The 23,568-nt window shown below is 42.2% G+C and overlaps 1 protein-coding gene across 2 annotated transcripts in view; it reads left to right on the top strand.

Moving 5' to 3' along the window:
• The window catches only part of kcnq4 (potassium voltage-gated channel subfamily Q member 4), a 42,497-nt gene extending 18,929 nt beyond the window's left edge, over positions 1-23,568 (top strand). Inside the window, exons 2-14 of one of the 2 annotated variants that reach the window (XM_022747090.1) lie at positions 8,899-8,989; positions 10,533-10,659; positions 10,811-10,986; positions 11,615-11,740; positions 12,284-12,394; positions 12,487-12,582; positions 12,711-12,799; positions 13,512-13,637; positions 16,686-16,915; positions 17,080-17,179; positions 21,981-22,112; positions 22,504-22,642; positions 23,112-23,568. In XM_022747090.1, the coding sequence (XP_022602811.1) occupies positions 8,899-8,989; positions 10,533-10,659; positions 10,811-10,986; positions 11,615-11,740; positions 12,284-12,394; positions 12,487-12,582; positions 12,711-12,799; positions 13,512-13,637; positions 16,686-16,915; positions 17,080-17,179; positions 21,981-22,112; positions 22,504-22,642; positions 23,112-23,315 (1,747 nt within the window). In that variant the 3' untranslated portion in view covers positions 23,316-23,568. The remainder of the gene's footprint in view (positions 1-8,898; positions 8,990-10,532; positions 10,660-10,810; positions 10,987-11,614; positions 11,741-12,283; positions 12,395-12,486; positions 12,583-12,710; positions 12,800-13,511; positions 13,638-16,685; positions 16,916-17,079; positions 17,180-21,980; positions 22,113-22,503; positions 22,643-23,111) is intronic. The other variant, XM_022747091.1, reaches the window with a different exon arrangement.

Below are 23,568 nucleotides of genomic sequence, written 5' to 3' on the forward strand. Positions count from 1 at the left end.
GGGTGGTGTGGTGTTAAAGGGCTGGCCCTCATGACCTCAGATTTTGGCAAAGGCACACTGACTGCAGTGCAAAAGCAGAAATTATTTCACTGCTCTGGTTTCTAAAAAAATGTTTTTAAGACTCTGCAGTTAAGAGAATTGCTTGTTAAATTGGATATTTTATACATTGTAACCAACAGTAGGAATATTTAACAACATCATATTTAACAACATATTTAACATCTTTAGTGTTTGAGTGTCTTCAGTGTCTCTTGTGGTGTAATTATTCCAAAGTGTTTGTATTTAGGATTATGCCTTGTAACAATAAAAGGCTGGAAACAACCAAATCCAAAATAATATCGTTAATGAAATGTAACTTCACATCATTCTCTGAAAGAGATTGATTGAAATGTTTCTTTATTTTGGTTGAAGGCACTGATAAATCACCTGATGCAAAGACTACAGGAACTCCAATTTGCAGCACTGCACCCTTAATCCAATGTGTGTGATACTTCAGTATCACAGTGTTCAGGGTTCAGGTCATTCCTGTGTTACAGAGAGCCAGCAACAAACTTTCAGTGAAAGGAAGAAAGAAAAAGCCTTGGTGTTTTGTGCAAATAAAGGAATAGTTTCAATGAATACAAAGCTGGAGACAAAGGACTCAGTTATGATGTGATGTAACATTGGTGTCTGCGAGAGTGCTCACACTGTGTGTGTGTGTGTGTGTGTGTGTGTGTGTGTGTGTGTGTGTGTGTGTGTGTGTGTGTGTGTGTGTGTGTGTGTGTGTGTGTGTGTTGATGGCAGATACTTTCGTAGCTGCTGTGACTGGGTGTGACATTCTCCAGCTTGGAAAATGTATCAGTCTAATTGGCACTCTGTTTGAAATGCATCATCCGTGGACAGACAGTGGAACAGCGTGGCAGTCAGTGGCTCTTTGGTGAGGTGTGTGAATGTGTGCGTGATTGTCTGGCTGCGTAGTAGACATGTGTCTGCGATGGAGAGTGTGTGGCACTTTTGCGTGTATGTAATGAAGCAAATTATTTGTGCGGAAGTGTCCGCAGTAGTAGTGCCGCGCGTGATGCAAACTGCCAAGTTTGCGCCTTTGTCAGCAGTGTGACCAGCACTCATTACACAACTGTTTCTCTCAGTTATGTAAATAATTGATCTAGTCACGTAATATTCGTGAAGGTTGTGGCGTTCAAAAGAAAACAAACACATTCCTCTCATTTTTATGCAACACTCTCATGTCGGGTTTTCTCCCCCTCTCTCCCTTCCCTTTCTCTCTTCCTGGGCAGTGCTACAGCCTCTGAAACGCTCAGTCAGCTTCTTTCCTCGTGAAAAAGCACTTTTCATCTCTTATTTGTTTGTCTGTTGTTTGGTTTTTTTTGTTCCTGCTTTGAAAAGTTTGTTGTCCCAGAAGAAGGAGGGGGAGGGGGTAACTAACGGGCCCAGAGACTTGCCTGTTCTGGGCTGTGTTGAACTGTGCTCTGCAGCCTACCTGCACACATTTTGCCTGCAGTCGCTATTTAAGGAGAGTGAAACACTATTAATATCTTTCCACTGTTTTCACCTTTTTCCTCTCTTTCTCCTCTCCCTCCCTTCTCTTTCTCTGCTGATGACACTCTCACTCCTCCTCCTCCTCCTCCTCTTCCTCCTCCTCCTCCTCCGTGCTACCTTTTTTGATTCTTGACTCCTCTCCGGGTTGGGCACAATAATCCTTCTCTTTAGTTTTTGCTTGTTAGCACGTCGCCGCTGTGAGCTTTGTTTAGGCCTGTGTGTTGTAGTTACTACTTTTGTAAAGGTGTGAAGTGTCCAAGGTGACATTTGTCATCAGTTTACATACATGTATGTCAGACTCTGCTATAAATAAATCTCATGTCCTAATTGTGCTTTCTTTGTTTAAGCAGATCCATATGTTTACCTGTGTATGTCCTTGTGGAAGGTGTCACTGCAAGTGTGTGTTCAATAATCGGACTGTGCGTGTGTTCTCTTTTTGTTTGCGTATTTGTGCACCTGCAGCATGTGCACAGATTGCGGGTCAATGCCTGAAAACCGTTGTCAGAGCCTCATCGATCTAGGCTGGCGCCACACACACACACACACACGCACACATTCACACACACTTTACAGGTACAGGTACAAGTAACGCGACATGACCCAAGGGCCTTTTCATCCCTCACCTGCTCTGTTTTTTCCTTTTCTCTTTTTTACTATTTCACCAGCGTTGCTCCAAGCTGTTCTTTCTCTTTGAATCATCAACCATCTGTCTTCACATCTTTCTACGTCAGTTTCATCTGTTTCTCTGCATCTTCCCTCTCAGTCTTCTTCATCGCCCTCTCCTCTCCCTCCTGCCTCCTCTGTTATGTGTTACTGATAGCTGCTTTATCATCCAGTGATGATTGAATCAAAGGTGCATTCTCCCGCACTACAGCTCTGCTCCTCTCCGCCAGGCATGCCGCTAACCTCTTAAACACATACACACACAGTGTAATGCAGCAATACACAATGTCATATATTTTTATTACCACTTGTGATACCTATTTATCTCACTACAGTATTTTCACGGGCCAGTCAAAGTAATGTGAGATCTCCCTCTTCACTTATGTATGTTTACAGGAAAAGAACAGTGAAAGCCCCCAGTCTAGCTTCCATTAAAAGCAATCTGGTTGCCCTGTACGCTGCTGCTGTGCATTTATTTGTTGTCAGCCCCACCAGCCGCCCAACAGCCCTCTAGAGCTTTACAGGCCCCGAGCCAAAGTGTACTTTATACATACAGAGGCACGTGGTGTGGGACAGTGATTGGTTCGAGTTACCTGGGATAAAAATGAATGAGAATTATTCAGATAAACATGTAAAACTGTGCTCTTTCTTTCTTTCTTTCTTTCTTTCTTTCTTTCTTTCTTTCTTTCTTTCTTTCTTTCTTTCTTTCTTTCTTTCTGTCTTTCTCTCTTACTTTCTTTCTTTCTTTGTCTTACTGTGCTTGCATTTTTCTCCATTCTCCTCAGTGTCCATGAGACAAATTACTCTGCTCTGCTTTGGGAGAAAAGTCAGATACTCTGTGTATATAGCAGAGCATGCATTATTCTTTCTAAAAAGTTCTGGAGCAATTACTAATGTAGACAGCCTTATGGTAAACCTCCTGAGTGCCTGACTTTCGTAAATTATTTTATTCATTATATCATGAAGGTCTTTTTGATTCATGACACATGGTGCATCTATACATTAACATGCCCATTTATAATGTATATAATGAGTCAGGCTTTCACTTCCCTTTATCCTCCCTTCAACCCTGGTTCGCTCACATATAGTTGTGGCGGATGAGACTATCCTGTGTTGAATATACGGAGAGGAGGATTCAACGATTTCTTTGATTGTCTTGGCCATGGGAGCAATATTCATTCTGATATTTACTTTCTCTCTTCTCTAAATGCTAAATTATGAAGCCTTTGCCGGAAGTCTTTATTGAAATATTTCAATCTGAAGATATTTTGTTGATGCAGAAGAGCATCAACAAAACCTTTCGATGTCCTCCCGAGACCATCCTTGCTGTTTTTATGGATTTCGACTGATGCTTTGCTTTTAATTGACATTTCCCTGAAAGGGGGGAGTGGAGGTGGGTGGTGCTATTGAGGTGGAGAAAGTGTTATCTCAGCAGAAATGCCCCCCCCCCCCATGCATCATGCATTGCCTAAATGTCTCCTCATCTGTTTCATTTATGTATGTATTTGTTAATTAATATATTTGTTTATTTACGTATTTACTTATTCACTGGGGAAAACAGAAGAGACACGAGCTCAGGTCATTTAATTCCATCTGAAGAAGGTGTAGCTGAACACTGAAGACGAGATCAAACAGGACAACATTTGTGGATTTCCATTCATAAATAATGAATGAACAAGGGAAAAAAAGGTGACCCTCTATAGTAAAAGTCAAGATGTTTGAGTTTATGAAAAGTCACAGGATCACCTATGAATTTCTAATGATCTAATCTAATGGCAATCCATCCAATAGCTGTTGAAATATTTCCGTAAGGAACAAAGTGATGGACTGACTGTTAAAGACTAATATTGCCATTCATAGTGCCACATCGCCAGCATGACTATTAAAAATGACAGGCTCAGACAGGCTGAGGGAGTTGGAAATGAGAGACAGCCTAACACTCGATTTTGGTCTCTTCAGGGGATTTTGTGAACACCAGCATTTACTAGGTTGGAGGACTTCAACATAGGCAGTGTAAGTGGTATTTTACAGCCATATGTGAATTTGGTAGGTGTGATCTGAGGCCTGCCTGTGGCTTGTGGTCTGAATGAGATGAGGTTTGAAGGGTTTGTTACACGACACCCAGCAGAAATCTACTTTGTGACTACGCAAACTGGCTCACAGATATGGTGAGCCGTGTTGGCAGCAGCTCGTTGCAGTGTTTTCGTAGTTGTTGCATGTAAGCAATAATATTGTTCTCGGGTAAATGCAGAGTTACGGAAATGTTGTGTCTGTATTTTGTAGAAGCCAAGCTGTCCATCAGGCTATGTATGCTGTAACTTGTCATAAAGGACAAGTCAATGAAGGAAACCACCTGAGATGCTGCCCCGACTAATCTCCTCCTTATGGAAATACACACAGAGCTTTGAGTTAATTGAGGGGAAAAAGACAGACAGTGTAGTCAGCACATTACTCAGTTGATGAACGACCAAAATGTATTGTTTGCATCATCTGAGTGCCTTTTTCAAACTAAGTCCGCTGTGGCTGAAGCACAAACTCTCCTCTGTGCACGCGTCACTGGGCTGAGAAATACACAGTGGTAATTTGGGGGTGACTGTTTATTTACACTTGGTTTCTGGTGTCTTTCTAGCTGTCTTAGAGCTACTTTGTCTTTCTATTTGTAGTGTCTCGCCATCTGGAAACTGTGGCCGGAAAGGCAGACAAAACAAAAACAGTTGGACAAGTTGCTCATTCACTGACTCTTTGCACAATGTTTTTGTAAGCAGTGTAATGTGGAGAAAAGAGACGACAGAAACCAGGTTTTTCACATCGAGCCTACTGAATCACTACTGGTCTAATCAGATATTTGCTTTGCCAGAAATTCTGTTTTGATGATATATAGGCCAGTTATCCCTGACATGCTGTGGTTATGAACTAATCCTCTACACAACAGTGGTTCCCAACCTTTTTTTTTGTCTGATGTGTCGCCAGATCCCTATCAGAAGAGCTCAAGTACTTCTTCATCAGCACCAGATGTGTTCATTTCGGTTGAGTTTAAAGAGAAGTGTTAAGTAACGCGACAAAAAAGTTGTTGCAGTCATTTTTTCATTTAGTTGACATGTCAGAATTTAGGTTGAATTTGGACAAAGTTTACATTTGAATTACTACCATGTATCCATTACTTTCAGCTAACTATTTTAACTATGTTTCCATTACATTTAGCTAATTATTTCAACCTTTAATCCATTACTTTTGTCTAACTATATCGACTTCTAGTTTACTAACTGACTTTCCTGCACGCTCAGTGGCTTTAAGGATTCACGACTGCCTCAGGTTGGTGCGAGGTGTGTGCTGTTCAGTCAGCCTATTGTAGCTTTTAATTTATTAGTAAATGTAACAATAAATTTGAATAGATATATTTTTTAATCAAATCATGATTTCTTTTCGTTTGTTTTTTTCTTTTCTTTTTTTTTAAGCTTCTCCACAATCATTCCACGTCCCCTCTGCTAACTGCAGGGGGGACGTGGATTGTTGTTGTTCTTCCAGATAGATCAGTGAGCCAAGAGGATGCGGGACAAACTCCACACAACTTTGGACATCTCTCTTATCCTTCCTTCCTGTTGTCCTCTATCATTTCTGGTGTAAGGCTGATGCAAGACAATGTATACCATCTCACTCAACTGTGACTCAACCAATTAGACCCTGAGGGTTTTAGTCTGAGAGGATATGGGTCTTTTTTTATCATTTCCTCTTCTGTTTAATCATTGCTGATGAATCTATTGAATGTTTCTCTAATTATATTTGGGTGTTTTTTTCAATCCTTTTAGACTTATTCCAATGGAAGTTTGTCTGTGGAATCACTAATTAAGAATATACATTATATATTCAGTCCAATATTTGTATGTTTCAGCTGCTTTATTGTCTGACTCAAACCCATAGTTTTAAGCATGTTTTTAAAGTGAGCAGCTAAAATTCATTTCACTTCCCAAACATTAGCCCGATGAGAGACTTGCCGATTACGTTACTAATCGTGCAGAAAGGGAACCATTGTGTGAGGCCATAAGAGTCGGTTTAGCGTCCAACAAGTGTTCTCTAACTTTGGGCTCTGACATCTAGACCAGCTGGACCAGCAGCTGCCACCTGGCTAATCCTGCCACACTGTTCTGGATTCACATGGCACAGAGAGCAGGCAGTGCTGGTGTGTGTTTGTGTGGCACTAATTCCTGCCTCTCTCTCATTTAATTTTTTACCCTTCACGTTCTCATGCAGTCATTCCCTGGTCAAAAACGTACGGTGATGGTACTTTGGTTCTCGTCACTGAGCTGCTGTAACAGTATCACACATGAGGAGTTTGGCACTTTGGGGGATGACCAACACTAGTAAAGTATTTTCCCATGGGTCCATTAGGCCTCCGACTGCCTTGACAGCTACTCTCATTACCTAAATGTGATAACTAAAGGATATTGATATAACTGATGGTCCTACTCTGTCATCGGCGTCTCAGCGTGGTGAGCTCAGTTGGAACGGTTACTCATTTTAATTAATATGACTTATTGAAACAGATACAATATCGTAAAATAAGAATATAGAAAATTCAAAACAGAACATAACTATCAGAGCTTTATCTGCTGACTGTCACTTTATTAACAATAGGTAGTAAAATGTACAATATACAGTTTGGAGATTTTAGAGCTTTATTATCTGAGTTTTTTTTTTTTTTATGACGTTTGTAATTGTTTTTGTTGCTTCCAGCTTGCTGCCTGACTAAATCAAGTTATTGTACCAAGCGTGATATTTACAGTAAGATCAGAATCTTGATATGTTTTTCACCAATTATTCTTCAGTCTGCCCTCTGTGATCTTTTCTTTTGAGTGAACTTCTACCTCTGCTCAGCTTATAAAAATGAACAGAGTGAAAAACACCAACAAAACAAATTATGAAAGAAACACAAGAAGTAAAGTGGGTGATAAAAAGATCAACATGTTCCAATGTTGACCAATCTCTCAACAGATTTGCTCTGCTGTACTGTGGGTCCTTTTAATCTCGCAGTCGACAGTTCCACTGAAACAACTTCTAACAATAACTTTTTCCACTGGTTAAGAGGGACAGAGTGTGGCGGTTACTACATAAGTGCTGACATTATTCTTTTCAGCAGCACACCATTCCTTACATAAATGTTTTAACTTTAAAGTTAAAGTTAATACATCATCCTTAGTGGAGATTTTTTTTTTGTACATCAAGGAATATTTGCTATTTGGCAGGTAGTTAGTAACCTGTTCCCAAAAGGATTTGACCATGAGGGAATACTTCTTTAATTTTCCCTCTGAAAGACAAGGGGAATTCACATCATGGATGTAATAGTTGTATGTGACAAACTGCACTATGAACTAGATTTGAATGTGATGATATTTTTGTCCGTGAACAGAAACTGCAAATTATGTCCATGTCTCTCTCGTCTTGAACCAGACTTAAGCATGGCGATGGAGACTCGACGTTACTCCGAAGATGAAGTGTTTATACTAACATGAGAGCACCTCGAGGATAAGGCACAATTTACCAGAATTTATGTTGTGTTTTATGCTGGAGTAGTTCTCAAACTGAAGTGGCCATTACTTCTGCAGGACAGTAATTTCTGTCCCAGCAGAGATGTACCGTCCCCGTGTTTTGTTGAAAGGAGAGGATGATACCCGTCATCTTATAGTAAAATATGTTTTAACTGTTGAGTTTAACACGGCTGGGAATATTCTATGTGTTTGTTATTGTCCAACAGCCCCGAGTTCTCAGGCCCAAGCCACATCATTTCTACTGAAGGTGCATTTCCATTTGGAATTTTTTGAAAAAACAATTTATGACATCTCCTCCTAAACACAGAGCACAACATTTTCTGTAGATCATCACTGGACCAAGCTCATGATGTCTTATTTAGTTTTCAAGATATTGACCAATAAATGTCACAAGGGACAGGGCTTAGCAGTAAATTGGCCATAACTCATTAACCATTTGTCCAATAATGGTAAATTGTGGTATGACGTATTCAGGCCATGTTTGGGAATATGCCTACTAAAGCATTTTGAGCCTGACCCATAGAGGGGCCACAAATACTGAAGACCTCAAAACCTGGTGGACAGAATCTCACCAAATTCGGTGCACATGCATCTGGGGGCAAGTATTAATCAAAAACTGAAGTCTGATATTGATTGATGCATGTGGGCGTGGCTTATTCATCATTATGTGGCATCTAACACATCACTTCCAACAGAAAATTAAGTCAGTAGGTTGATTGTGTTGCCATCACCCAATGGATATTTTGGGTGTTTTACCCCAGCAAGCATTCAGCTGACATAAAGCCCAACACAGTAAATGCTGCGGGATGAAGCCTACATTTACCTCTAACCATCGCTCGCCAAAAACAACTAAGCTTGGTTTCATTGTTCCGATTCTTGTGCCACTGACCGAATATGAGTCAGCATGCTGTGTTTGTTGTTATGGATCAACAAATCTTTTCCTGCTTATTTGCAATTTAGGTTTTCTCTGTTGGCTAATCACTCAGAGAGTGAACAAAGCATATTTTAATGGGTTTTATTTAGTCCATTTATTTCTTCTCAAAAGGGATTAGCATAACCCCAGATTGTTCTCATTTCTGATGTGCGTATTTTTGAAATGTGTTTACTGACCGTGTGTGTGTGTGTGTGTGTGTGTGTGTGTGTCTGTGTGTTTCAGTTTTCTGCTGGTGTTCAGCTGCTTGGTGTTGTCTGTGTTCTCCACCATCCGCGACCACCAGAAGGTTGCCAACCAAGGCCTCTTCATCCTGGTAAGACCCCGTCCCTCTGTCTCTCTTTCTCTCTCTCGCTCTCTCTCTCTCTCACACACACAAACACACACATTGACTACTTCAGCATCCATCATCATACCCTTTCATACACACCATCTCACTTACTGCAGTGTATGTGCTTGCATGCATGTTGTTTTGTTTGCCGGTGGAGGCGCAGACAGCCATGTAAGCAGGTGGGAGGATTCAGGTGTTGTTGACGGCGCAGGAAATCACAGACATGATCCACTAATCCTAATAGCTATCCCATAATCTCCCCTCTTCCTCTGTGCTCAAGCTGCTTTGTTGAAAGGTAACGGACGTTCGCTTTCTCCCTCCTTAACCGGACCTGTCCTCTGTCAACCCCCTCTCCCCCGACTCTCTCATTCCACCTTGCTCATCTTTACGTGTTATTTAATGGTTTGATTGACTTCCACATTCCGTCCGTTCACTCTTCCAATTAATCACTCAGCCATTAGCAGGCAATCAGCCATTAGTCGACTTTACTTACACGAACATTTGCTCTAACGACAGATTGGTTCAGTGCACCTTAAACTGCGCGCACAGTCCAAGAACCTGAGAGTAAGAAAGACAAAGAGAAAGAGAAAAGGCTGACAGAGTGGTGTGTTACCAGGCTGTGACTTTTATGGTATAACCTTTATGATTTGTTAATATTTGATTTAAGCTTCTGTTAAATAAGAAGTAAGTCCATTTAAGTCTTGAATATACAGTTCTTGCTTTGCAACATATCAGCCCTTATTTGATTAATTTTACCAATTACCAATTTTATCAATTAAACCTTTGACATAGCAAAGGTTTAATAGAGAGATCAAAGGGCATGTAAATCATGTGAAGAATATGCACGTCAGTTATCAGAGGAGTGGTGTGTTCATGCGCTAGAAATAAAGACTGGAAAACTGACATCCCAGCCTTGATGTTCATGCGACATACTGCGTACTTTGCTACTTTTTATGTCGCCACATTCACATGATCCTTTCCGCACCATTGATGTTTGCTTATTTTTTTTGTCCCCTCATTGTTTCACATCTCTTGTTGTTCAGCGTTTAATTGTGCATTTGATTGTGAGATTTCACGCGGTGTACTCTCCCATTCAACACAGGAAGTACACAGATGGCAAGCTGATGGAAAATGAGAACAATTCAAATGGATTTTTTTGATTTACTCTTGAAATTGTCACCAAGTCATAAACAGATTAAGATACTCATGAATGTTAATATGGCGCTTTAAATAAAATGGATAATTTGGATGCTCTGTTTAGAGGGACACCTTTCTTTTGAGAAATTGGTACACATGCTAAACTTTTGATATTAAATACTAAATGTAATGATTTAATGGAAACACCATGAAATGAAAGACTGTCACACTGGATTTCACTCTGACTTTTGAAAGGAAAAAAAATACACACATACAAAAAACGGGGGTAGGTGGGGGTCTATTTGTTTGGATGGTCTGTAAAACACTGCGCTCACTTGACCAGTGCACTTACCTGTCTCTCTCTCTCTCTTTGTGTGTTTGTGGTTTGTAGGAATTTGTGATGATTGTGGTGTTTGGGTTGGAGTACTTCATCAGGATCTGGGCTGCTGGCTGTTGCTGCAGATACCGTGGATGGCAGGGACGGCTGAGATTTGCCAGAAAGCCCTTTTGTGTCATAGGTTAGTGTGTGTTTGTGTGTGTGTGTGTGTGTGTGTGTGGACAGCACACAAACCCATGACAAAATGCCGTGTGTGTCCGTGTGAAAATTGTGACACCACCTTACCCTCATCTCCTCTCTATGTCTCCGTGGATTGAACTCCTTCCCTGTAGACTTCATAGTATTTGTGGCGTCGTTGGCAGTGATCGCTGCAGGTACGCAGGGTAACATCTTTGCCACCTCGGCACTGCGGAGCATGCGCTTCCTCCAGATTTTGCGGATGGTTCGTATGGACAGACGGGGAGGAACCTGGAAACTACTGGGCTCAGTGGTTTACGCACACAGCAAGGTGGGAATGAAAGCCTGCAAAATATATCCTCTTCTTACACCTGTTCCACTACAAAACTCACATTCTCTGGTTTATGTTTGAGAACATTTTACATTTATGGATAATGTCTTAGTTGTGCAAACATTCACAATTAAAAGAATACTAGTGCATGTTGGTTATATCCAGCATTATGGATTATTAATAAGTACAGGAAGGAGGTTGAGGGCTGTTAGTAAAAGGCTGGTGATGACTGTCATGATGGTTCCTAATGGGATGAATAACTTAATAACTTTCACTGTTGAGGAATAAGAGGTGAGGCTACTGACTCGATTGCCGTAAAACACCAAACTCCCCCGTAACTGCTCATCAACAGTTTTTTAGTATTTGTGCTGACTTAAACACCTGACATCCACTGGTCGGCTGCAGAACCCAGTTTAATGGTGGTGACGATGATGACTTGATGCATCAGCTGTCTAAGCAGAACTGCACAGCCAAGTCAAAGTAGAAACTAAATGTGATGATGTTGGGAATTTAGCCAATAACGATGGTAGTCTTACCGTAATGACAGGAGGGATTATGATGTTAAAGATGCTGCTGCTGCCGCTGACAGGTGTGATTGATACGTCCTCTTCGCCTCACTCTCTCCCAGGAGTTGATTACAGCCTGGTACATAGGTTTCCTGGTCCTGATCTTTGCCTCCTTCCTCGTCTACCTGGCAGAGAAAGACATCAACTCAGATTTCAACACCTATGCGGACTCCCTCTGGTGGGGGACTGTGAGTATTGCATAATGCACGCGTCACTCGCACACACGCACACAATCAGGCTTTTTGTAGCTTTGGTAATGATCCCTATTTGTGAGCAAAACCTTTTTAGAAGACTTGCCAGTGAGCGGTTGTCAGTCTGTGCATTCCAGATATTTTATATTCAGTATATTTTTATCCAAGCGATTGCAGGAGTGATAGCCAGAGCAATCTTAAAATAGTAATTTTAATATTTTTATCTTAGTAGACATAAATCCAGAAAATTACATCTTGTATCAACTTCAGATCGATACGGGAATCAGCATTCAAAAGTCACAGACGTGAATTTGGATTATAGACAGTTTTCATATTTAGCTAACACTCGATTCATGTGACTAGATTGTATAAATGTCAGGTGCAACTGGAGTGTAGAGTCATGCTAAATCTTTTGTGCAATGTTGTGTTTCTGTGAATAATGTTAGCTGGTGTACAAGGTTTTTAGACAAATGCAGGCTGTCACTACCCCCATGCAATTTGCATCATGTTAAACCCATCACATTGTCTTTACGCTCGCAGATTACTCTCACTACTATTGGCTATGGTGATAAGACCCCTCGTACCTGGCAGGGACGGCTCCTAGCTGCTGGCTTTGCTCTTCTGGGAGTCTCCTTCTTTGCCCTGCCTGCTGTAAGTCTTGTGGGTTATTTACTCATATCTTCGTCAGTGGCTCCTGTCTGCTTGGTTGCACTCTTAACTTAAATTTGACCTCTGACCCTCAGGGAATTCTGGGCTCAGGCTTTGCCTTGAAGGTTCAAGAGCAGCACCGGCAGAAGCACTTTGAGAAGAGGAGGATGCCTGCTGCCAACCTGATACAGGTAATGGCCACAGTGAGGGACATGAAGTCTTTATGTTACATGGTGTTTGATAAATTCAAGTGCAGAGTCAGGTAGGATGTTAACTTTCGCTTTGTGTTTCTGTTTTGTGTGTTTGTGGCTTTGTTTAGGCTGCATGGCGTCTCTACTCTACAGATCCCAAACACTCCTATCTAACAGCTACATGGTACTTCTATGACAGCATGTTGCCTTCGTTCAGGTAGGCGCTGCCATAACTCTACATGTTCAGCACTGAATGGATTCAACCATCTGAAAATCTGTAGTTGCCTTTGGTCATTTGTTTGAAGTGTAATAAATGCAGACAGAGATTTGAGAGTTGCATCACAAGAGGGTGAATTGTGAAAACTAGTATGTGATACTTTGTCTTCAGCTCATACTTTCATATCATTATAAACAAAACACAGATCACACCTGCATTTACCCATGAAGAACCCCTCTCAGTTTTTCTGCAGTGGAGGTTTTAATAAAAAGCAGTAGTGTTCTTTTCTCTATTACATTTTTAAATGATTATTTTAAATTAAACTTTGGCCCAGCCCTTTGAAATACCTCTGCCACCACTATTCAATTACATTTTCATCACTTTTGTTCTACACAGTGGTTTCTTATATTTTGCATTTATGTATTAATTTGACTAATTTTTTATTTGCTTAAAAGGAGGGGAACATGAGAAACACAAATAGAAACATGCATCTGTTTTATAGTAATGTCAAGTCAAAATGTTCACTTTGCTATATCTTAAATCTTCACGTTTTCACATATCATCTTATTAATCTCAAGTATCCCTCTTCTTTTGAGCATTTGGACCATTGATTTGGCCTTTTTGTGAGTTGTTCATTATTTGTTATTTTTTTGTTCATTTGTCATGTGTTGTTTTTTTTGTTGTCGTTTTTTTTGTGCACGTGGGGTGTCAGAGAACTGACGCTACTGTTCAGTCACCTCCAGCGACAGCGTAACACCAAGAAGGTTCTCCACAACTCCTACCACACGCTGCTGTCTGGGCTGCGGCCCTACAGCTCCCCCTACCTGTCGGGAGACAGGTACGCACACCGCCACCACTCATAACTTCACAGTGCACCCAGACAGGTGGCCAAAAGTCTACCTACACTCACACACAGTGGGGACATATAGAAGAGTACATTCAACAGGTGTACACGCACACAAACACACACACACACACACACACACACACACACACACTCACACACACACACACACACAAAATCAAGGCTGACTGCTTCCGGAGCTTTCTGCATGGACGTGTTATGTGTTTAACAATATTTCACTAATGTCCGATCTGAGACCACTGTGTTACAGGAACCCCTGCTTTTCAGCATCTTTGTCTGCTTAGCTCATACTCTTGCCATCTCCACCGCCTCCCGCTATTCACTCATCAGTTTCCTCTTCCTGTCTTCCTCTTTCTTTCCGTTTCTTTCCTTTGTGTCTTTTCCATGCCATCCATCCTCCATCCTTCATCTGTTCTCAGGAAGGCAGAAGGTCCATGCAGGTTTGTTCTTCTAGTCATGAGCTGTGCTTGTTGGTTTGAGGATATTCGTAATTAGGGTGAATTTGCTGCATTAGGCTCATAACTTTGTTTGCATAAACCTTTAACAAGCGCCATGGTAATAAAGGGCTGATTGTGTAAATGGTGTATATTGGACTTGTGCATGCATTAGATGAGAGAAGCACATTGGTGTATCTGAGTAATACAACTTCTGCTGGTGGAAATGTCCTCGATTTGAGGTTTGCCGCTCTAACACCATGTTGTTTAATGGGCTGTCTTGATGAATATACTCGGGTGAAACATTATAGCCCACTACTGTTGCATGATCCTTCCCCACCCAATCCTCACTGAGCGTGTCTCCATAATCCAAACCTGCCTCTCAGAAGTTTATTTTGTGGTTTTAGATAAGGGAACGAGAGCAGGAACGGAAAGGGCTATTTGGATTATTGAGATGTCACACCTCACCCTCTTTCTCTGGTTTTTCCTTTGCTACCTTTTATCCTCACGGGTTCACAGTGTACCCAGGTTTTGTCCCAGAACTTCTCGTCCTCCTTCACCCCCCCTCCCCCTCCACTCCTCTCCTCCCCTCACCCTCTCTCCCTCTGCCTTGTGTGTCTCCCCAGTCAACTCCTCTCTAAAAAGCGGGGTCTCTTCAGGATTCACGCTGGCCGCAAGCAGAGGTATCCACGGCAACGAGCCTGTGCACGGGGCACGCTAAAACTTCACCATTCGATAACACACACCACTCTTGCTCCTCTTATAATGCACACATCCCTTGCCTCACTTATGCACTCACTTTGCCTGAAACACTCAAAAATTTGTGGGCCGGTGCAGTGGCTTGATAAAAGTTTAGCGTTATTGTTAAAAAAATCAAACTTCTCACAGTTTGTGAGTTTCAGAGAGAAGAATTAGCTCAATTAAAATTGCCGGTAGAAGCAGATGCCCTGAAACGTATCTTATTTTCAATGATGATAGGCACTATACTCTGGTCCTCAAATGCTTGAGTGCATCATTTACCGTGAAGACATGTTGTGTTCTGTTTCACTAAGAGGGTGTTTCTCCAGCTTGGTCTTTATTGTGAGCACTGGAGAAACTGGGACTGAGTTTGGCTGCTTTGGCTTGAAGGTCATGATAAACCATGTGTTGAAAACACGACAGAAGTCCTTGATGTATTATGACTGTGACAAGATCGATACATGTGTTTTCCTTTCATCAAACGTCTCTGATGAAACGAGGAAACTATATATTCACTCAAAAATAAGCAACGACCTTTCACAAATTGAAATCGTTGAAGTCAAGGGAATCTCCCTTCCCTCCCTGTAGACTTGCTTCATGTTTTCAATTCAGTTGTTTGGTTGTTTTTGACTCTTCTTGAAAAGAAGGTTTAAATGATTCAGCATGCTTTTATATTTCATATTACTCTTATGAGCCTTTCTAACAAACCAGTATGTTTGTGCTGCATTTTTAAAAAGGTTTTTAAGGGTGAATGCTTTTGTCTGCATGTGCATATTTTTCAATGTTTTTTGAAAGAGTCAGTGAAATTTTATGGTCCCGAATGCATCCAAATCATTTACTTCCTTTCCCTACAGCATGCAAAGGTCGTTCACTCGATCTTCCCCCATTTACTCCAGTCTACCTGAAACATTTCAGCTTGCTCGTATGAAATGCTGTGTCCACTAACATCCCTTAACTATTTAAATTTTAATTCAAATGGCTTTGCTATAACACACGCACAACAAAGAGTATATATCATCGTAAAGATGCAGGAGTAAACGACTGGGCTGGAATTGCTCTGTGGTGCATGACGTTTGCATTTCCTTATGGATCCGTGACAGTGTGTAACATGTAAGTGGCTGCAGAGAAGGAGTGGTCTCCAGAGCATGCTACAACAGCAGCATCAGGGGTCAATCTGTTGGCGAGAATGGCCATCAAATAGCTTTTCTCCTGTAAATAGATGACGTCACCTATCGGGTTGTAGTGAGTGGTGTAGAGTACCTAATGAGACACGTTTTGTAGGGCTGCACTTTGAAGCCAATATTTTTGATGCTTATTCTCTCTGTTGAAGGGATTAAGGATGTGTGTCTTTGGTCTGATGGTAGGTGGAGCATTTTCCGCCGTCCCAGCACAACTGCAAGTCTTGAATCAGGTTTCAGTTTGATTTTGCTGAATCAGGTGCTATGATAGGCACATTAAATGAGCAGAATCAGTTTATGGCTGTATTGAGCGGTCCCTCAGGTCAAACTGCCTCCATGATAAATCAGCTCGTCTCTCTTTCATGGAGACAAAATGTAAATGTCTGTTTGTTTCCCTGTTTCGTCTGTTTGTTGATGAGTTTCTGTCTGTTATAAAAAAAAATCATAGGCCATATTTTTTGTGTTATTTCACTTTTACTAACAAACTTTTTTTCTAACAAGCTCAGGCTGCCCTTCTGCTGCATCCCTAAACTCCCAGGATAACACAGTTTAGTTTTCCATTAAGGTCAAACGCATGGACATTGTGATCATTGACAAAAACTCAGTGCCTTTCATGATCCGAACAGAATACTCTGCTTACAGAAGTTTGACTCTTTTATCTTCACTGTCAGCAGTAAAATGGGTTTCCGGGATCGGATCAGGATGAACAATTCCCGATCCTCCCAAACCATTCGGAACAAGGCATCACCGCTGCCCCCGGGCCCCGGTGTCAGACGCTCTCCCAGCCAGGAGAACGTCCCCGAGATGACCAGCCCGGGGAAGGTCCAGAAGAGCTGGAGCTTTAACGACCGCACACGCTTCCGCACCTCGCTTCGCCTCAAACCACGACCTCCTGCTGATGGTGGGCAGCACATAGACACACACACACACACACACACACACACACACACACACACACACACACACACACACACACACACACACACAAACACTTTTCATTAACATTCACAAGAATCTTTTAATTTAAATTTTGTCCCTGAATCTCTTCCCTCTACCTTGGTCCAGTGGAGGGAGTCGGGGAGGACAGTGTAGAAGACAAACCATATTATGACGTGGCCATGGAGGAGGTAATCCCAGCAGTGAAGACACTTATACGAGCTGTCAGGTGAGCCATTTCATTGCACTAACAACAAAAACTTTTTTTTCCAACTGATCACCAAACAAAAAGGAATAAGTGATACAATGTGCAGTTCTGTCTTTGTAGAACTAGATCAGACCTGCTGAAATTTGTTTTTTGGGTGATGGATCCTCTTGTATTGTAACACAAGAAAATGATTTCCTGTACACTTCAACCTTTGCGCAACCCCAATCATATACGATATACAAAATATACACAACTGTACTGTACTGAATTTTGTATTTTGTGTGTTAAATTTCTCAGCTTTTATGAGAAAAACTGAGGAAAGTGAGAAGTATCACCCTGGAAAGTTATTACATCAGCCCTTTTTTTGGTGTATGGATTCACACATGCCCGATAAGCCTTTTGCAATAAAACTACATAAAACATATATGAGTTATATGTGCTAGGCACAGAGCTGTTGTGCTGCTGGTCACCAGTGGAATAAGGTCACTTTGGTCACACAAACAACCCATGCATGTGTATTCAGACGATGGGCATTCTCATGATATTTATAGCCTGCATTAATAGGTGAACATGCTGCTCCCCCATTTAGGTGCAGGCGTGTGCAGATTCAGCTGACGGAGTACGAATGTCCACTTAGGAGAAGTAACTGAGCCTTCCTGCAGGCAGGGTTAGTTCCCCGGTCTGACCTTGTCGCTCAGCAAGCCCAGCTCATTCAGGCTGATCGTGTAAGGTGGCGTGATAGAGTTGTTTATCAGAGACCATGCGAGCAAATGCGCTCAGGAATACCGTAGAGATGAAAGATCACAGTACAGTACGATATACAGCTTAGACTCGGACAAATGTAATAACAACTGATTAAGAGCATTGATTTTGATCGTTGTCACTGTGTCATCTCTTTCTTTTATTCACCGTTCCTGTAGTATGTCAGTGGCAGATATCCTGTGAACAAAGAGTGTGAGTCTGTAAAGAAGTACTCTGTTGTCAAATCTATACCATGATTATTAAAATTAGGAATTAATTATAATGTGCAAAATGCAAAACTAGGCAACCTTCTGTGTTTAAAGGTATAGATATCCCACGGAAGATATATACCAACGATCACGACACGTACACCTAGATACCCCTACCTGACACAGTTACAGAATTACACACAGAGTAACAGCGTAGAGTTTTTCACTGATGGTGGCAGAAAAAACTACAACTGCTTGCAAACATCTGGTGTTGGGGCCAGGCTGGTCTCCAGGGGGGTCTGATGAGAGTGGATTATAACGACTCTCTTTTTGGTCCTGTGTGACAGCGACATACCCTCACAGGTTCTCTCATGATAGCGTGACGCTGTCTGTGTGGTTCCATATGATGCAATCTGTGCACCTTTTGAATGAAGAAGGTAGGATATAGTGTAGGTATGGGGCAACGTTAGGGATGTTGAAATTCAACTGCCCAGTCAAAATAGTCCCAAAATATTTTATAGGAATCTGGAGACCCAGAATAAAGTTTCATGTCCATCCCTGATTTTGTCTGATCATTCATTTTTATTAAAGCTGCAGTGATTCTTTCAGCTGCACTGATTGTAAACCCTAAAATTACATTATCGATGTACAGACATGAATTTGTGTATTGTCAGTACAGTTTAGTGATTCATGTAACATCATTCAGATTTGTTTTTTACATAATGAATGTTAAGCTGCAGTCATCCGTGTCTCCGGTGGCCCAGCTCCTGTTGTCCACATGTTGAAGTATCCAAGACACTGAACCCCAATTTGCTCCGTAAGGTTAGCCAAGTGCCTTGCATAAAGGCTCTGCTGCTATCAATGTGTGCTTGGGTGATTGAGAGACAAATTGTAAAGCACTCTGGGTAAAAGCACTATATAAATGCAGTCCATCCATTTATCTTCCTGTTTTCCATTTTACAAATGAACACATTGTCATGTTAGTAACACAAGTCAGCTGTCTGAACCAAGTGCTTTGTTAACACTTAACCCAAGGTTTCTCCTTCGTAGACATACAGCAAGTGGATATTTTCAGTTCCAGGGATGCAGCATGTATTGTTTGATATTGTTAGGCCGCTGATAGGGTATTATGTGATCTCTCCTCGGGTTTGCACTTGACTCAGCAAATAGCTCTGACCTCAGCGGCTCTGTGCTGCAGACAGTAGAAGAGAGGGAGTTCCTATAGATACTGCTGGTGTGTAAACAGCAGGTGCTTCACTGTGTTAACACGTACACATACTCATGCAGTGTCTTTGTAAGGTTCATGATTGATGTCTGTGAAACAGAATTTTGTAGCAGGCCGTAGTGCTGAAACTTCACTTTAGAGAGATGCGTGTGGTTTATCAGTGCCTGGCTGCCTGAATAAATGCGTCTGGTGCTCTGTTGATGTATGAAGGGATAGGTAGAGGGAGCAAGAGGAGAAGAGGAAGAGAATGGGGAAACAAGGTGTGATAGTTTTTGCACTGTCTCTACTGTGACTGTTCACACACACACAAATCCAATACTGCTTCTGCAAATTTCTGCATGTTTGCAGTCTCAGATGAAGTGCCCACTTTATTAAATAAATAGTTTGGACATACCTACTATTTATAACCATTTGATCTTTTGTCATCGTCATCAGTTTTTGTAGCGTTTCAGCTGTAATATTTTTAAACTCATATAATGTTAACGCAGTATATTTCTCCTTAAGAATGACTGAATACACATACTGTAGCGTGTGCATTAGATTTTGTTCACTTAGCAGGTAGGTAGTCTTATCTGACGATGGTCCAGACTTGCCCCTGCAGTGACTCAACCTACTTGGCCCACCTAGGATGCGTGTCATTTTTAAGTCACAGATAAAACCTTGCCATTTGAGAATGTCAGGAATCCACCTTTGCTGAATTGCAAAAACATTTGCTCTGTCTATGCAAGTATTTTATTGCACAGATGACACTTCCTGTCCCTCCAATCATCGCTGTGTTTTTACATCTCAACTTCCCAACATTAGGAAGGTATGATATCTTTCAGCGAGCAGTGCCAGCTGTACTGTACCACTGCCGGTGACTGTTGCGCTGTAGCTGGAAGTTTTCTGGGGGGCAGAGAGGGGCCCACACTCGGATCTAACCACGTATTATGAAAGCCATTTCATCGACTGAGAGAGAGAGTCAGCATTTTGAAGAAACCCTCGGAGGATCCAAATCAAAAGTCCCCACCCCACCCCCTCCTTCTCCCATTTCCCCAGCCTTTTCTTTTACCCGCACCTGAGACCCACCCTGGCAAAAAAATCTGCATCTACCTGCAAAATAAGAAAAAATACCGCCTGCAAAAATACCCCAAATGCAGGAGTCATCAAGAAACAGGAGTGCTGTGTGAGGGGGAAGAGTGCGCTGACGGCTGCTACGGCACCAGCTGTGGACCACCACTCCTCCTCCTCTCACTCCTCTTCTCCTTCGCTCGCACCTTCTCCTCTTCATTGTTGCAGCACCGGTCACTACACAAAACTGTGTGCTGTATGTGGCTGCGGTAAATGCAAGCGCTGCAGGCCTGGACAAAGGTTACAGTGGTTATTTCAGAAAATGACCCCTCTCTCACAAGTTCAGATTTCACTTGCTCCTGCTTAGCCTGTGCGTGGTTGTGTTACCGTAGTGTGTACGTACTTCTGAACGAGAGTGTGTAGTTGTACTCATGCATGCATTCGTGGCATTATATTTCTAGTGTGTGTGTGTGTGTTTGTGTGTGTATGTGATGTTTTCTTGAAACAGCTGAGAGTTTCAAGACCTTTGATGTGATTTCTTTTCTTCCTCCTGTGAAGGCAACTGGGAGTATTATAGTGGACTTAGTCATCTGGGTGTGAGAGATAGGATTTCCTCGTGAAAAAAAAAAAAAAAAAAAAAATCTCCTTCCTTGCCCTTCCTCCCTCCCCTGTTCCTCCTCACTCCTTCGTCTCTCCCAGTTTGACTTGTAGTGCAATCCATCACATGATGAGATGACAGCTTGAGTGTCTTTATTTTGTCTCGCTTACATTTGGTGTTTTTTCAGTCCTGCGGAGCCAGCATCTCTGAGCTGCCTATCGCATAAGTGATAAGAAGGGAATTGAATGACCCACCTAACACAGAGAGCCAGGCACTTCCAGACACACACATACACACACACACACTTAAACTTTCCTCCGCTTTCTTCCCACTGTTTCTTGCACATCCTCCACTCCCTCCAGCATGACGTCCAACCAGAGCGACTCTGGCTGAGGATGTTGTCAGTGATGTGTTCAGCGGGCACAGTAGTGCTGGGTCAACATTCCTCGGTGTGATTCCCCCCACAGTGGGACGTGGGTGGTGATGATGAGCTGTGTGCACTGGGAGTGGGAGCAGCTGTGGTCCACCAGTGGCTCCAACATGGCTGTAGAGAGGTGTGTGTGTCTGTGTGTGTGTGTGTGTGTGTGTGTGTGTGTGTGTGTGTGTGTGTGTGTGTGCGTGTGCTTGTGTGTGTGTATGCGTGTGTGTGTATGTGTGTGTTATTCCTATCTGTGGATGTGTGCTAATTGCTGAAACAGCAAGTACTGATAAGCAAATGTCTCTGGAAGATGTTGTCATCATCACATTATATCCATATGGTTTAGTAAGGGGGTGCTCTGCTCTCTTTATGAGGCTGTTTGTGAATGATAAGGTCACTGACTGTAATTAATCTTGTTATTCTCAGGGTGGGCTGCATCGTTTGATGGCTGTCCTGCCCCTGCATTTTTCCAAAGGTTTACTGTATGTCCATATATATGTGGTTGTGCGGTGTGGGGCTCTTTAAAGGCACCCAGAGGAGCGATAACAGTCTGGGCTTTTTGTTTTTGATGCCTTTTTTAGGATCTTAAAGTTCCTTGTGGCCAAGAGGAAGTTTAAGGAGACGCTGCGTCCGTATGATGTGAAGGACGTCATAGAGCAGTACTCTGCTGGACACCTGGACATGCTGGGCCGTATCAAGAGTCTTCAGATGCGGTGGGTTTCACACATTTAATTCCTACTGGTTTGTTGCTTCATAACTGAAGGAGATTTTTTTTTTTAAACTGGAGATAGAGATTCCTTTGTGTGCTCATGCAATGATTTGTTTTTGCTCTTTGTGCTGCTGCTTCCTTTAAAGATATTTACTTCCTTGCTAGGTCGTGTCTGAACTGTAAATATGAAGCTGCCACCAGCAGCTGGTTAGCTTAGCTTAGGATAGAAACTGGAAGCAGGGGGATGCAGTTCCTATGGCTCTCCTCATCTAGTTCGTGGCAAAAAAGCATTTAAGCGTTCTTATTCGCTGAATATAAAAAAAATGCCATGCTTTTGTCTTCCTCAAGTTTATTATTTATTTATTTATTATAATTTTATTGTGTTTGTGTGAAAGGGTGGACCAGATAATTGGACGAGGAACAGTTCAGCCCGATAAGAAGGCACGCCCTGAAAAAGGAGAGAAGACACCACCAGAACTGGACCCACTGGATGAGCTAAGCATGATGGGACGTGTAGTCAAGGTGGAGAAACAGGTAACTGTGCGATAGTTTGAGTTGTACAGGAAAACAGTGTTTTCTGTGTAATCATATACATCAGTCAGAAAATCTCAATGGATCGCTCTTACTCACTCTGGTGGATTAGAAAAGAAAAGCTGCCATAAAAAGTACAGGAAGTGCAATAAACTGAGAGCAGGAAATGATGTAATTTAACAGCTGCAGTCCCTGTTCCACTTAGTCAATGGGTTTTCTGTCATCGGTCTGTCTTAACTACAGCTCCCAAGAGGCTTTGGGGTTGTTTTTGAATGCTAAGAAATAATAAGGTATTGTGTTACCAGCACTCAGTACATTAGTAAATACCCATTTAGCCCCAGTGTCATCATCCATCTTATCAGAAACAGTAATGAAAGAAACTCCCTGCAGAAACCCCCCCCGCACTAACGTAGCCAGGATTTGGCAAAAACAAAATGTGAAAAAAACTTGCCACTTGTGTGTGTTTCCTTAGGTACAGTCCATAGAGAACAAGCTGGACCTCCTGCTCAATTTCTACTCCCAGTGCCTAAAGAAAGGTTCATCCCACTTTACCCTGTCCTCCCTCCTTGAGCCCGACCTGACATCTGACTACCACAGCCCTACGGACCAAAGAGACCTCTTCCCCTCTGCTAACACGCTCAACATCTCCCAGTCCGAAAGTGGCAACTTGGAATGACAGTGAGCTGAGTAATCTGGGGGCTGTTCGAACACAGACACAAACCCTTCGCAGTACTTCTTCCGTCAGCTGAGCCCTCACTCCGAGCAGCCCTCACTACATGTCTCCTCTTCCCTTCATTTCATTTTTTGTCTGCAACCCATCTCAAAACTGCATCCTCACCCATTTTCTTCGAGTGAATGTCTCTCCACAGCTGATTCAGACAGAGGCCACCAGATGGCTCCACCAGACAAGGAGCCTCAGCCAAAGCTGC

Source organism: Seriola dumerili, unplaced genomic scaffold (genome assembly GCF_002260705.1).
Source record: "Seriola dumerili isolate Sdu_G_001 unplaced genomic scaffold, Sdu_1.0 BDQW01000110.1, whole genome shotgun sequence".
In the NCBI taxonomy this organism is placed as follows: domain Eukaryota; kingdom Metazoa; phylum Chordata; class Actinopteri; order Carangiformes; family Carangidae; genus Seriola; species Seriola dumerili.